The 16,232-nt window shown below is 38.6% G+C and overlaps 1 protein-coding gene across 1 annotated transcript; it reads right to left on the bottom strand.

The window, feature by feature from the left end:
• Nucleotides 1-1,124: 1,124 nt before the first annotated feature.
• MMADHC (metabolism of cobalamin associated D) lies at nucleotides 1,125-14,903 on the bottom strand. The gene is made up of 7 exons (XM_068195116.1): nucleotides 14,621-14,903; nucleotides 13,012-13,156; nucleotides 9,642-9,850; nucleotides 7,014-7,119; nucleotides 4,847-4,977; nucleotides 2,726-2,812; nucleotides 1,125-1,657 (listed from the first exon to the last, which is right to left on the bottom strand). Exons 1-7 carry the CDS (start codon nucleotides 14,627-14,629, stop codon nucleotides 1,463-1,465), a joined length of 882 nt encoding a protein of 293 aa, XP_068051217.1. The 5' UTR covers nucleotides 14,630-14,903; the 3' UTR covers nucleotides 1,125-1,462.
• Between the last annotated feature and the right edge of the window lie 1,329 nt (nucleotides 14,904-16,232).

Raw genomic sequence — 16,232 nt, 5'->3', positions numbered from 1 at the left:
GGGTGACAAGGAAACTTTGGGAAGCGCTCCTGGCTCCCAGCCGCGTGCTGCAGCCGCGCCATGGAAGTGCAGGGGTGACAAGGAAACTTTGGGAAGTGCTCCTGGCTCCCAGCCGCGTGCTGCAGCCGCGCCATGGAAGTGCAGGGGTGACAAGGAAACTTTGGGAAGCGCTCCTGGCTCCCAGCCGCGTGCTGCAGCCGCGCCATGGAAGTGCAGGGGTGACAAGGAAACTTTGGGAAGTGCTCCTGGCTCCCAGCCGCGTGCTGCAGCCCCGCCATGGAAGTGCAGGGGTGACAAGGACAGAGAGAGGCACTTGGGCAAGGAGCTGCTCCTAAAGCAGGAACCTGTGGTGGGCCCGGCTTAGAGCCTGAGGAGGGAACGGGAGAGCCCGGGACAGCGCTGGAATCCAGGGGGTCGGGTAACAGTGGGAAAAGGCCAAAGCTCAAGAGAAAATCCAAGGGTCCCCAGGCAGACGGAGAGGCAGCACACTGCTGGGGAACAGAGCCTGAAGGATTGCCCCTGCTGCGTGGCAAACGGCCCCGAGCTGCCTGGCAGGAGATCCAAACCTGCTTTACTGCCCCAGCCCCAGAGCCAGGCTGCAAGGCACTGAAATCCCAGGCGTTTCAGTGCCCTCCTGCTCCCCCACTGATCTGATTGTTCCTGTGAGACCTGATCAGCCTGGAACCTTCCTGTTGAGACATCTTTCTAATTGCAATAATTGATCCTAATTGCTCTTTGCATTTCCAAATTCCAGAGGCAAGTCTAGATTGCATCCAAGTCCAGGAAAACAATGATGAGATCCAAGCAGTGCCCTATTATCTCTCTTTTTTTTTTGTTGTATTTAATGACCTAAGAAAGTTACAAAAGCAACTTTAAATTACATTTAGGTATATAAACTAATTAAATATATTTAGCTAACACTGAGAAAATAAATCCCAAGCACCATGAAGACAAAAAACAGTAAGAGATGAGTAATTCCAGGATAATTAAGGACTTTTTGTAGAGCCTCTGGATGAGTTGGAGACCACTGAAAGTTGACCTCATTCTCATTTTCCAACAGCAAATGAGTGATTAGCCCAGATTTTATTAAGTTCTGTATCCTGGGAGAACAATTTTATGACTCATTTCTTTTTTTTGGCCAGTTCCTAATTTCAGGAATGGCAGATTTGTTGGGAATTTCAGTGGCGTTTTCAGAGGATTCTGAACACTAAATCGACCCGTGAAAGACAGAATGGTCGAGGTAAGAGAAAATGGAAAATTTAAAAAGGAGATGATAATTCCTCTGGTTCTCAACGCTGCCAATCCATATTCCAAGCCACATGTGGTGAACACACATTCCCAAAAGACTAGAAATAAATAACAGCTACTTTTATTCTCTAAGAGCTCTCGGAAGCGAGGAGCTCCTGGCGGAATCACCCAAGAACTCCAAGGCATCCCAAGAGCCTGAGGGGAGCTGGAGGGCTCAGTTGCCACTGAGTTTCCTCATGATGGGGCTGTCGGGCTCAGCGTTGGTGAAGATGCTGCCCACCACCACGTGGGTGCCCCAAAGGTTGTGCCTGATCACTTTGCAGCAGCCCAGGTCGTCCACGGAAAACCCCAAGTGCCGGTAGCGCTCGTCGGTCTCCAGCAGCGGGTTGTTGGTGTAAGGCCCGAAAAACTGAAGGGAAACAGCAACAGAACAAAAGGTTATCCACGTGAGGATTTCAAATTCTGAGGGGTGTTTGGAAGCTAAGCCTGAGTTCAGCTGCGTGGAGAAGTTTTATGTTGAGTTTGCAAGGTTTTCCGTTCAAATCCCAATCCCACCCTCACCTCTGGAAAGTTCTGCTGCCTCTGCAGGAATTAAGGGCAGAGCCCTGCTAGGCACAGCACAAAAACAGGACATGGACTAAGGAGAGAAACTTCCTAGGAAATTGCAAAAGTTAACAATTTAACTTTGCAATAAGACCCTAAAGAAAGTTGGTTAGAGGAGCAAAAATGCGATTAAATTGCAAACAGATATTCAAATTAAACCGGTATTTAAGTATTTAAATTAAACTGGGACTTAAGTATTTAAATTAAACTGGGATTTAAGTTGCACACAGATACGTCAGTTCTTTATCTCAGGAGGAAGCTTCTGACTTAAAACCCACTCCTGATTCTGGGCCAGGATGTTACTGCTGGAGTCTGAAGACAAAACCCCACTTCCATCCATCCCTAAGTCCTCCAATGTATGGAATTCTGGGAAGATTCTCCAGCCCTGAACTGCCTGTTCTGCCTCGCACACATCCCCTGTTTGCCTCTGTTGACACAATAAATCCCTGCTTTTTGGAGTGTTTCTAAATAAAACCACACTAAGCCGAGCTTTGCCACCATCCCCTTGAACTGTGATACGGTTTTAGCAGAGCTCAGACTAAAATCCATCTCCCACTGAAAGCTCCCACTGTTCCACAGCAACAAAAAGTTCATTTTCTGAGGACAAAGGGATCATTAACAGGTGCAAAGAGGTTTTTTAAAGCCTTCACCTGCACAGGTGTCAGGGTTCCCAAGTTACCTGGGCAGGGCAGAAAGTGCCCAAGGGATTTGGGGAATAAAACTTCTCCAGTTCCAAAAGCCAATTCATTTCCTGACAATGCTGGTCCTGCACTCAGAGCTGACACAGCTGAGCTCATAAATCTTAATTTATTCAAGGAATTATCCTGAAAAAGCTGGATTTAAGCCAAATTCCACACAGCAAGAAAGAACTTACTGCCAGTCCTGAGGATGGATCAATGAAATCAGCCCAGTAGCCCTCAGAAGAAATTGCATAGCAGATTTCCTTGGCACCATTGATGAACTGGAAGGGGAAAATTGGGAAAAGAAAGGTATCAAATGAGGTTATCACACAAAATTAATTACTTCTAACTTTACCTGCTATAAATAAAATCCTTAATTTACTTACAGTTGTAAAAATTGGATTTTCTCTGCAATTAGTGCCCTAAGAAGCTCAAGGTTCCAAGTTTATAAAAATATGATTTATTCAGCTTCAGTCTCTTAAAGGACCAAAATAAGGGAAATTCACCCTTTACAGCAAATTCTGTATTAGTTCAAAATGAGGAAAGTTTATCCTTTACAATAAATTCTGTATTAGTTCAAAATGAGGAAAGTTTATCCTTTACAATAAATTCTGTATTAGTTCAAATTGAGGAAAGTTTATCCTTTACAATAAATTCTGTATTAATTCAAAATGAGGGATTTTTACCCTTTACAGTAAATTCTGTATTCAAAATGAGGGATTTTTACCCTTTACAGCAAATTCTGTGTTAGTTCAAAATAAAGGAAATTTATCCTTTACAATAAATTCTGTATTAGTTCAAAATGAAGAAATCTTACTCTTTATAGCAAATTCAGTATTAGTTCAAATTAAAGAAAATTTACCCCAGTAAATTTTGTATTTTGAAGTTTGATGGCTCTGATGATTAATTATGCCCAAACTAGAAATTAAACCCCAAATATCACAATTTTGGGCACAACATTTCTGGTCCAGGATCTCTTTTGGTCCCTCAGAGTGAGGTGAATAAACACCTGAGCGCTGGATTCATGCAAATATTTAGATTTGGCTGTATAACCTCATATATATATATATATATATATATATATATATATATATATATATACATACACATGGTAGGCAATATAATATAATTTCTTTTCTTTAATAAATCAAACCCTAAATACTGTGAAACTCCAGATATGCAGCAAAGCTTCATGAATATCATGAATATCACATATATATATAAATATCATATATATATATATATACATACATATACATATATATATATATTTATATATTTAAATATATGGTATGCATTTTTTTTTTAAAGAAATGAAACCCTAACGGCTCCAGAAATGCAGCAAAGCTTCATATATATATATATATACACACATACATATATATTTATATATATGTGTGTATATATATATATGGTATACAATATAATTTTTTTTTAAATAAATCCAACCCTAAAGACCCCAGAAATGCAGCAACGCTTCATATATATATATATATATATATACATATATACACATACATGTATATATATATATATATATATGGTATGCAATATAAAATTTTTTTTAATAAATCAAACCCTAAAGGCCCCTGAAACGCAGCAAAGCTTCATATATATATACATATATATATATATTTATACACACACATACATACATATGTGTATATATATATATATATATATATATATATATAAAAATAAATATATATATATATATATGGTATGCAATATTAATTTTTTTAATAAATCCAACCCTAAAGGCCCCCGAAATGCAGCAAAGCTTCATATATATATATATATATATACACACATATATATATACATATATATATATATGAAGCTTTGCTGCGTATATACATATATATATATATATACACACACACATACATATGCATTTATGTATATGTATATATATATATATGGTATGCAATATAATTTTTTTTTAATAAATCCAACCCTAAAGGCCCCCAAAATGCAGCAAAGCTTCATATATACATACATACATATGTATTTATATATATATATATACACACACACATATATGGTATGCAATATATTTTTTTTTAATAAATCAAACCCTAAAGGCCCCAGAAAAGCAGCAAAGTGTCATATATATATATATACATACATATATATACATATATATACATATACACATACATATATATATACATACATATATATTTTTTTAATATATATATATATATGGTATGCAATATACATTTTTTTAATAAATCCAACCCTAAAGGCCCCCGAAACGCAGCAAAGGCTGAGGAAGCCGAGTGGAATTTGCGCGTGGCTCTGGATGCCCTCACGTTCTCCAGGAGCTGCTCCCTCTCCTGCTCCACCTCGTGGCTCCAGACGCTCATGTCCTGGCGGCTCCTCTGGGTGACCGTGAGCACCGTGAGGCAGCGCGAGTTCAGCTCCGGGAACAGCGGCTGGAATTCTGCAACAGGGAAAAACCACATCCGTCCTGCTCCGCCAGGGCAGCCTTCCCCGGCCAGCCACAGCCAGAGCGCGGGCGCGTTTCCTGCGTCGGCTGGATTGTGGCATTCCGTTTGCTTTGCACTTTGGAGTCCAGGTCGCTGCTGGACAGGAAATGAGCGCACAGAACCTCGGGAGGTTCCGAAGAGAAAAAGTGTCGCCCTGATTTCTTAGGATTTTCTAAAGCCTTCCGAGTTTACATTCTTGTAGAGAACTTTCTCACGCAACTTTCTGTAAACAACCTATTGTTTTGCATTCTTTCATAGAGGCGGAGAAATTTGATAGACTGGTAGTTTGTCCAGTGTCGTTGGAGAGGTGGCACGTTCACCTTCCAATCCACTGGCACCTTTTGAGAGCTATAAATGATTGGAGTCAGAAAAAATAAATTAAGTCTCTTCATGGTGACCAAAGCTGTGGTGCCTCGTTTTTCCTTGTGTCCTCTGGTGACAAAAAAGAGCCATTTTTATTGAAAGAGCTGGAATTTCTAGAATTCCAGAGGTGACCGTGGGTTGGAGGATGGAATTGCCACCTGTCCAACCACACTGGTCCAAAGATCAATCCATCATTCCTCTCCACCCACAGAGAAACACGCAAATATTCTGTGTATCCATGAAACTGGGGCGGAACGCTGACTCTCAAATATGGAAACATTATCAGAAGGCTCAACAAGTTTTATGAGAACTTTAAAACTTTCAAAAGAACTAGAAAAGAAAACTTAGCACTTCTAAAAATCAGGGCAACAATTTATTGCTATAATTTATGTATACTAAATAGAAATCAAATGATATTGAATTCAATCTATAAATATAAATGTTCATCTATTAAAAATAGATGTAGTTATATAATTTATATATTAAAGTATATAAACGTATTTATGTTATTAAAATCAAAATATTATTTGAATTATTTAATATATTACGTGTTCATTAATATATAATTTATCCATTAATATAACAATATAATTTATATATTAAATTATATAAGTATATCTATATTATTAAAGATAAAAAATATTCTTATTTTGATTATTTAATATATAATCTTTGAATTAATCTATAACTTATATATTAATATAATATTATTTATATATTAAATTATACATATATTTCTATTATCAAAATATTAATTATTTAATATATATTAGTTTTATTGTTTAATATATACTTCATATATTAATAAAATATCAATTACATAATAAATTCATAAATATATTTATATTATGAAAAGCAAAATATTGTTTTAATTTTAATATATAATATGTTTATTATTTAATATATCCTTCATATATTAATATAATATTATAATTTCTATAATAAATTATATAAATGCATTTATAGTATGAAAAATCAAAATAGTCTTCTTATTTTAATTTTTTTATTTGTTATTTTTATTTAATTAAATTGTTCCTATTTAATTTTGGCCATTTCCTTCCTCAATTAATTAAAAACACAGATTTAGTGCTGGCAGAAGTTCCATGATTCCCATTTCTTGGTTTCTTTAGCAATTCCAAAGGATTTACCAACTGGATTTTGGGTAAGGAATTATCTCCAGAATTTCCCTGGCATTAAAACCACAACTAAAAATTACATTTTAAATGAAATATTGAATATTGTCAGCAGCAAAGCTTTGGTTTCCATTCTATTCTGCTTTATTCCCATTTAATTTTGGTCGTTTCCTTCCTGAATAAATTAAAACCACAAATTCAGTGCTGGCAGAAGTTCCATGAGGAATTAAATCCACAATTTCCCTGGCACTAAAACAACAACTGGAAATTACATTTTAAATGAAATATTAAATATTGTCAACAGCAAATATTTTAAATATATATATATAAAATTTAAAAAATGAAATGAAATATTAAATATTGATTGGTTTCCATGCTATCCCAAGGGACTTTTGTGATTAACAACTCTGAATTAACTTTTCTGTGGTGGAGCACTGACATTCACTGGTTTTCCACTGGAAAATTGGATTTCCTGGCTGGAAATAAAAATGAACCTTTTCTCAGCAGCTCAGGACAGGCTTGCACTGCACATTCCACCTTGGCATTTTCAAAGTAGGTCTCAGCATTATTGATCTGCTGCTTCTGGGGAGCACCAGAACCCTGAAAAGCACAAAAATCCCACATTTCTCAGTTAATATCAAACAGGAATGACTCTGGACATCAAAATATGTTTTAGTGATCAGACACACTCGAGCAGTTTCAGATGTCTGCAGTGACACGTCACACTTTTAATATTAAATATTGAAATAATAATATTATTAAAGATATGGAAAGTTATTCAAAGTTACTTAAAATATGAAAATATATGAAAAGCTATGAAAATACAGATTTGAAAATATATGATAATATTAGATTAAAAGACAGATGAAAAGTAAAATAGACTGTGGTGTTACTTAAATCCACACAGGAATATTTATATTTTATAGAAATACTAACATTTTATATTTTATTGGAACTGCATTATGTTAAAGCAGAATACATTTAAGTACAGAGATACTATTATAGAATATAAATAGAATATATAGAGAGAACAGAATATAGAATTTATATATAGAATATATAAAGAGAATATATAAATAGAATATAGATAGAATATAAATATAAATCCAGAATACACAAATACATAAAAACATATATAAGTGTATATATATATATATATATATATATATATATATATATTTAAAAATATAGATACAAAAAATATATATATAATACACAAACATAAACTGGCATTAATTATATTTGAGGGAATGTTGGGATAATGCTGCCATTATAAATTGATAACTTTAATAATTTTATTAATATTTTATTGTTTTCATTATTTTTTTTGAAACTTTTGTTGTAATTAATTTTATTTATTAATAATTGTATTTTATTTGTATTATATTAATAACGATGAATCTGAATGGCTGCCAGAATCCTCTCATTGTGAGGTTGAGGGATTTCTGGGTGAATTCCATGGTTTTTAGAACTAAACGCTGCCCAAACTTTGCAAATCCAGAGCCATTCAATGAAATATTGAAGGAAAAATCCAATTTTATTGGGTGTGTTCATAATGATGAATCGCTCACTGGGAGATTGGGGGATTTCTCTGTGAATTCCACTATTTTAGAACTAAACATTGCCCAAACTTTGCAAATCCATTCAATAAAATACCGGAGGAAAATTCAATTTTGCTGGGTATATTCATAATGATGACTCTCTCATTGTGACTTTGGTGGACTTCTGGGTGAATTTCATGGTTTTTAGAACTAAACACTGCCCAAACTTTGCAAATCCAGAGCCATTCAATGAAATATTGAAGGAAAAATCCAATTTTACTGGGTGTATTCATAATGATGAATCTCTCATTGTGAAATTGAGGCATTCCTGGGTGAATTTATGGTTTTTAGAACTAAACATTGCCCAAACTTTGCAAATCCAGATTCATGAAATATACTGAAGGAAATTTCAATTTTACTGGGTGTGTTCATAATCATGAATCTCTCATTGTGAAATTGAGGCATTCCTGGGTGAATTTATGGTTTTTAGAACTAAACATTGCCCAAACTTTGCAAATCCAGATTCATGAAATAAAATACTGAAGGAAATTTCAATTTTACTGGGTGTGTTCATAATGATGAATCTCTCATTGTGAAATTGAGGCATTCCTGGGTGAATTCCACTATTTTAGAACTAAACATTGCTCAAACTTTACAAATCCAGAGCCATTCGATGAAATACTGAAGGAAAATTCCAATTTTACTGGGTGTATTCATAATGTTGAATCTCTCATTGTGAGTTTGGTGGATTTCTGGGTGAATGTACTGGCTTTAGAACTGAACATTGCCCAAACTTTGCAAATCCATGAAATAAAACACTGAAGGAAAATTTCAATTTTACTGGGTGTATTCATAATGGGGAATCTGGAACACACTGCCCAAACTTTGCAAATCCATGAAATAAAACACTGAAGGAAAATTTCAATTTTGCTGGGTGTATTCATAATGGTGAATCTGGAACACACCGCCCAAACTTTGCAAATCCATGAAATAAAACACTGAAGGAAAATTTCAATTTTACTGGGTGTATTCATAATGGTGAATCTGGAACACACTGCCCAAACTTTGCAAATCCATGAAATAAAACACTGAAGGAAAATTTCAATTTTACTGGGTGTATTCATAATGGGGAATCTGTAACACACTGTCCAAACTTTGCAAATCCATGAAATAAAACACTGAATGAAATTTCAGTTTTGCTGGGTGTATTCATAATGGGGAATCTGTAACACACTGTCCAAACTTTGCAAATCCATGAAATAAAACACTGAATGAAATTTCAGTTTTGCTGGGTGTATTCATAATGGCGAATGTGGAACACACTGCCCAAACTTTGCAAATCCATGAAATAAAACACTGAATGAAATTTCAGTTTTACTGGGTAAAAAGTGGTGAGACTTGACCAACAGCAGCTTTGGAGACTGAAATCCTCCCATTAATCACTCCTAAAATCCTGTTTCAAAACAGCCTGAAAGCTTTTTGCCTAAAAAAAACCCCAAAAAACCCCCCTTCAGGGCAGTTTCTGTAGCAGCAAATTGTGCAGAAAATCCTTTTTTGAGGAAGAGCAGAGGTTGCTCTCACCTGGAACTCGTTGATGCACTGTGCCATGACAAACTCGTGCCTGTCCGTGGCCGAGGGCTCTGCCAGGAGGTCGGGCAGGCTCGGGGGGCTCCTCGGGGGCGCGGTGCCCTGCAGGTGGCAGCCGAAGCCGATGTTCCCGGGCAGCTGGAACCGCTGGTCCTGCGGCCCAAAGGGCCCCATCAGCTCGTCCGGCCACACCGTCCTGGGAGCTGCAGGGGTAGGAGAGCCCAACAGCGGTCAGGGAATCCAAAAAAACGGGCAGGGAATGCCAGAAAAACGGGCAGGGAATGCCAAAAGCGGCCAGGGAATGCCAAAAGCGGGCAGGGAATGCCAAAAGCGGGCAGGGAATGCCAAAAGCGGTCAGGGAATCCAAAAAAACAAGCAGGGAATGCCAAAAGTGGGCAGGGAATGCCAAAAGTGGGCAGGGAATGCCAAAAAAATGGGCAGGGAATCCAAAAAAATGGGCAGGGAAATTAAAAACAAAACTGGCAGGGAATCCAAAAGTGGGCAGAGAATGTCAAAAGCAGGCAGGGAATGCCAAAAAAATGGGCAGGGAATGACAAAAGTGGGCAGGGAATAAAAAAAACAGGCAGGGAATGCCAAAAGCGGGCAGGGAATGCCAAAAAATGGGCAGGGAATGCCAAAAAAACGGGCAGGGAATCCAAAAAAATGGGCAGGGAATGCCAGAAGTGGGCAGGGAATGCCAAAAAAGTGGGCAGGGAATCAAAAAAAAACGGGCAGGGAAATTAAAAACAAAACTGGCAGGGAATCCAAAAGTGGGCAGAGAATGTCAAAAGCAGGCAGGGAATGTCAAAAGTGGGCAGTTAATGCCAAAAGCAGGCAGGGAATGCCAAAAAAATGGGCAGGGAATGCCAAAAGCGGGCAGGGAATCCATAAAAATGGGCAGGGAATCCAAAAAACGGGCAGGGAATGCCAAAAGAGTCAGGAAATCCTAAAAGCAGTCAGGAAATCCCAAACCCGGTCAGGAAATGCCAAAGCTGGTCAGGAAATCCGAAAAAACGGTCAGGAAATGCCAAAAAACAGCAGGGAAACCCAAAAGAGTCAGGAAATCCTAAAAGCAGTCAGGAAATCCCAAAGCCGGTCAGGAAATCCTAAAAATGGTCAGGAAACCCCAAAAAAATCAGGAAATCCCAAAAACAATCAGGAAAACCCAAAAACAATCAGGAAACCCCCAAAAAATCAGGAAATCCCAAAAACAATCAGGAAATCCTAAAAACAATCGGGAAACCCCAAAAACAATCAGGAAACCCCAAAAACAATCAGGAAACCCCCCAAAACAATCAGGAAACCCCCCAAAAACATCAGGAAACCCCCAAAAAACATCAGGAAACCCCCAAAAAACATCAGGAAACTCCAAAAAACATCAGGAAACTCCAAAAAACATCAGGAAACTCCAAAAAACATCAGGAAACCCCCAAAACCATCAGGAAACCCCAAAAAACGGACAGGAAAACCCAAAATAGCAGGGAAACTACGGAAAATTCAGAAATCCCAAAAGCAGCAGGGCAGGCAAGGGAAAGCCCTCTCCCACCTGAGGATTTCATCCCAAACACCAGCACTGCAAAAATCCCACTCCCAAACTGGGGTTTCCAGGGAATAAATTTGATTTTTCTTCTTAAATTTGCTTTTTTTTCCCTACCAAGTCTAATTGGGATTTCAAGGGAATAAATTTGCTTTTTCTTTTCTCTAAATGCGCTTTTTCTTTTCTACCAAGCCAAAAAATCCCATTTCCAAATTGTGATTTCAAGAGAAAAAAAAAATTGCTTTTTCCTTTTTCTAAATGTGGTTTTTTGTTCTTAAATTTTTTCTTCCAGCAAGTCACAAATCCCACTTCCAACCTAGGATTTCAAGGGAAAAAAATTTTGCTTTTTCTCTCTTATAAATGTGCCTTTTCTTCTTAAATTTGCTTTTTCTCCTCTACCAAGAAAAAAATCCCACTTCCCAATTGCAATTTCCAGGGAATAAATTTGCTTTTTCTTCTTAAATTTGCTTTTTTTTCCTACCAAGTCAAATTGGGATTTCAAGGGAATACATTTCCTTGTTCTTTTTTCTAAATGTGCTTTTTTTTCTCCACCAAGTCAAAAATCCAAACTGGGATTTCCAGGGAATAAATATGCTTTTTTTTTTTTTTTTCCTCTAAACTTCTTTTTCTTCATAAATTTGCTTTTTCTCTTCTACCAAGTCAGAAATCCCACTTCTAAATTCGGATTTCAAGGGAATAAATTTGCTTTCCCTTTTTTCTAAAGGTGCTTTTTCTTCAGAAATTTGCTTTTCTACCAAGCCTCACTTGGTAGAAGTGAGAGCCTCTCACTTCCAAATTTGGATTTCAAGGGGGAAAAACTGCTTTTCCTTTTTTATAAATGTGTTTTTTGTTCTTAAATTTGCTTTTCCTCTTCTACCAAGTCAAAAAATCCCTCTTCCAAACTGGGATTTAAAGGAAATAAATTTTTTTTTTTTTTGTAAATGTGTTTTTTTTCTTAAATTTGATTTTTCTCTTCTACCAAGTCAGAAATCCCACTTCCAATTTGGGATTTCCAGGGAATAAATCTGCTTTTTCTTCTTAAATTTGCTTTTTTTTTCCTACCAAGACAAATTGGGAATTCAAGGGAATAAATTTGCTTTTTCCTTTTTCTAAGTGTGCTTTTTCTTTTCTACCAAGTCAGAAATCACACTTGCAAATTGGGATTTCAAGGGAATACATTTCCTTGTTCTTTTTTCTAAATGTGCTTTTTTTTCTTCACCAAGTCAAAAATCCAAACTAGGATTTCCAGGGAATAAATATGCTTTTTTTTTCCCCTCTAAATTTCTTTTTCTTCATAAATTTGCTTTTCTACCAAGCCAAAAATCTCACTTCCAAATTTGGATTTCAAGGGGGAAAAACTGCTTTTTCTTTTTTATAAATGTGTTTTTTGTTCTTAAATTTGCTTTTCCTCTTCTACCAAGTCACAAATGCCACTTCCAAACTGGTATACCAAGGGAATAAATTTGCTATTTCTTTTTTCTATATGTATTTTTTCTTCATAAATTTGCTTTTCTATCAAGCTTAAAATCCCACTTCCAAATTTGGATTCTGACTGACAAAAAATGTCAAACCACATTTTACAAATGTGTTTTTTGTTCTTAAATTTGCTTTTTCTCCTCTACCAAATCAAAAATCCCACTTCCAAACTGGGATTACAAGGGAATAAATTTGCTTTTTTTTTCCCTAATTTTGCTTTTCTTTCCCCCTAAATTTGCTTTTTCTTCCTAAATTTGCTTTTTCTCTTCTCCCAAGTCACAAATGCCACTTGCAAACTGGGATTTCCAGGGAATAAATGTGCTTTTTTCCCCTAAATGTGCTTTTCCTTACATAAATCAGGAGGTGCAGCAGCCACGTGAGGCTCATCTGAGCCAGAGGATCCTGCAGTGGAAAAAGCTTTGGCATTCCCAACTCTTCTGAGCAAGGAATAAAATCCTGGGAGGTAGGTGACCAATCTTGCCCTGTTACAGAGCACCTGAGGAGAGAAAAAAAAATTAAAATAATGAATTAATAATACCATAAAATAATAATAGTTTAAAAATAAAAATCCAAAGAATCATTTAAACACAGCTTTGAGTCACAAGAGAAATCCTCCTTCAAGAATTATGTTAAAATTTGAGTTATGACCAGCTGTAACATCAAGTTGTAGGAGTGTTTTATTGTTATTTTTATATTTTGCTGTTCCAAGCAAAAAAAAAAAAAAAAAAAAAAAGAGCCTTAAAAAGAAATGGTTTTAGTGTTTTAGTGTTAATTAAAGCCCTGAAAATTTAAACTAGCACCACTGAAACCTCACAATTTAAATTAAATGATGCCTAGGGATTGTCTCCATGGCTGTTTCCTGGAAAATACAAATCCCACCTGCCACAGTGCGGGTGTTTTTTGGAAAATTCGACTTTTCAGGTGAGGAATAGCAACTCTTTTGAGAAAATAACATAAAAAGGATTTTCCTCAAGAGCTGCAGCTTTGACTCCATAAAAAATGATGGAATTTTACATCAAAAGAGGCACTTTCAGATGTAATTTACTTTTAAAAGAAGACAATAAATGCTGCTATTTGGATGTTAAATATAAAAAATTGTATTTAAAGCATCAGAACCTAAGGCAGTTTTTCATCCAGCACTTCTGTGTAAATATAAAATAATTTCTACCAAATTATAAAAACTCAAATACTTCAAGACACATTTAATTTATGACTTAAATCAATTATTTACAGCTCAAGCCTGGAGCTGTCTCCTTCTAAAACAGCTTTAAAAGGTTCCTGTAACACAACAAGAATCTGATTCCATTCTCAAATCATTTTGTTTTTATCACGTCAAATCGCTATTGAAATTCATTTTTGCATGATGATGATGACGATGATGTTATAAACAGATGTAAACAATTACAGCCAACATGTAATTAGCAAGAAAGAGAATTTTTCCTCAGTTAACGAGGAGATGTCACTAATTACAGCTCACTCGTGCAAAAATGTTGGCACACCTGGCATTACACGAGAAACGCCACCGAGAGAAAGAATTCATGAATTATTCATGTCCCCACGGCGAGAGCAATAAAAACAGTCAATAAAAGGTGTTTTATGCTCCAGCCTGACATCAGCTGAGTGGTACGAACAGGATTCCCCCGGGATAGATGACAGAAAGAGCAGAGAAAAAGCGGATTTTGTCTTTAATTCCATTGTTATCCCGGGATATTCAATCTGGAGCAGGGCTGGATCGGGATTTTTGGGAGAAATTCTTCCCTGTCAGGGTGCGAGGTCCTGCGGCCGCCTGGGAGCCCCTGCAAGTTCCAAGCACACTGGAAGCTGTCCCTGCCCACGGCACGGAGTCGGAATTAAACGATTTTTAAGGTTTTTTTCCCCACCCAAACCTGTTTGTAATTCCATTTAATCCTCAATTCCGCCGTTCCCGGGATATCCGCAAGAGCTGGCCTCACTCACTCACATTGGCCATGGCAGACGCTGCTCTCCCCTCGCTGACAGGCCCGGACACGCCTGGAAAAGAGAAAGGAAGAGGGGAAACAACGGAAAGGGGACGAGGAAAAGGAAGGAAAGGGAAGAGGGAAGGGAAAAGAAGGCGCTGAACTCCCCGGCCCCGGAGCTCCCTCACACCCCGCACGGCCTCCCGGCGTCCCAGGAGCGGCGCTGCCGCGGACAGGCAGCGGCAGCTGACGGCAAGGGAGAAGGAAACTAAAAAAGGGAGAAGGAAAGGGGAAAAGGGAAAAGGAAGCGGGAAAAGGGAGAAGCGAGCAGGAAAACAGGAAAGGGAAAAAGGAGACGCCGGCCTCCCTCACCTCTTCCTGCAAAATGGCGGCGCCCACCCGCCCCCGCCGCGCCCTCGCCGCGCGCCCCCAGGCCGAGCCAGCCGATCCGCCGACACCTCGATGGGCGCGGCGCGGGACCGCGCGGAATCCGCCGCTCGGCGCTCGGTTGCTCAGGGCCGCGGGAGGGGCGGCGGAGGCCGTGAGGGGGAGGCGGCGATGGCGGCGGAGCCGGCGGGGCCGGGGAGGTTCCCGTGGGACCGGCGGCGCCGGGGAGGTTCCCGTGGGACCGGCGGGGCCGGGACCGGTCGTGGCGGGGCCGGGACCGGTCGTGGCGGGGCCGGGGTGTCCCCTGGGTGCTCCCAAGGCGGTGTTGCCCCGCGTGAGGGGCGGAGAAGGGCGGCCGTGGGTGCCGCGGCGGCGGGGCTGTTGCCGCGCGGGGCACCAGGGGGCAGTCACGGAGCGTCAGCCGCCCTCATCGTTCCCGGGATCCCGAAAGTGAGAAACGGGGAGGAAAAGGGGAAAAGGGGTTATCTTGAAGGGAATTGAAAGGAGGGGAGGATGTTTCCGCTAAGGAAAAGCGCAAAGCCGGGGATTCTCTGGGAATGGGGAGCGTCAGTGGCACTTAACGCCACAAAACTGGGACTTCAAGGGCAATACCTCAAAAAACTTCTACAAAGTAATAATAAAAATATTTACAAGCCGCTTCAGTGGCTTCCCTCTCTGTTGTTTTGGGGTTTTTTTAATGGAAAAGCTCTGGACAGGCTCCCCAGGGAATGGTCACAGCCGCAAGGATTAAAGTTGTCTTTCTCATTTTGTGCCATTTCTTTGCCGTCTGTTCCAAGCAGCGTTGCTGGTGAAGAAAAAGGAATTTTAATCTCTCCCAAATAAAAGTTTGGGCGTTCCCATCCCTCAGTGACTTTGCACAAGGCCTTGAATTTATTTTCCTTCTAAACCAGAGGTTTCTGGACATTTATTTTGCTTTGTCGCTGGTTTATTAGCAGAAATTTATTAACATAAAGCAGTGCCAGAGGTTTCCATAGTTCAAAATCAGAGCAGGACATTGGGTTTGTGGCCAGAGTAATAATATTCAGCCTTACAATGTCCTTACTGCGTTTAATAAAGTCTTGGCTTTATTTTATCAGGATCAAGAGGAAATTGTGATATCCACTCCTAAACAATGTGATGTATTAAGTAGCTATAATGTTGCAATTTTCATTTTTGGATTTTTTTCACGAGCGCATTCGCTCACTGTTGGATGCCACTCAACTCTTTTATTAATTCGATGTTAGCACA

This window comes from Anomalospiza imberbis, chromosome 7 (assembly GCF_031753505.1).
Source record: "Anomalospiza imberbis isolate Cuckoo-Finch-1a 21T00152 chromosome 7, ASM3175350v1, whole genome shotgun sequence".
In the NCBI taxonomy this organism is placed as follows: Eukaryota; Metazoa; Chordata; class Aves; order Passeriformes; family Viduidae; genus Anomalospiza; species Anomalospiza imberbis.
Note: the sequence above shows the minus strand (reverse complement) of the source record. Positions and strands in the feature narration are given on the sequence as shown.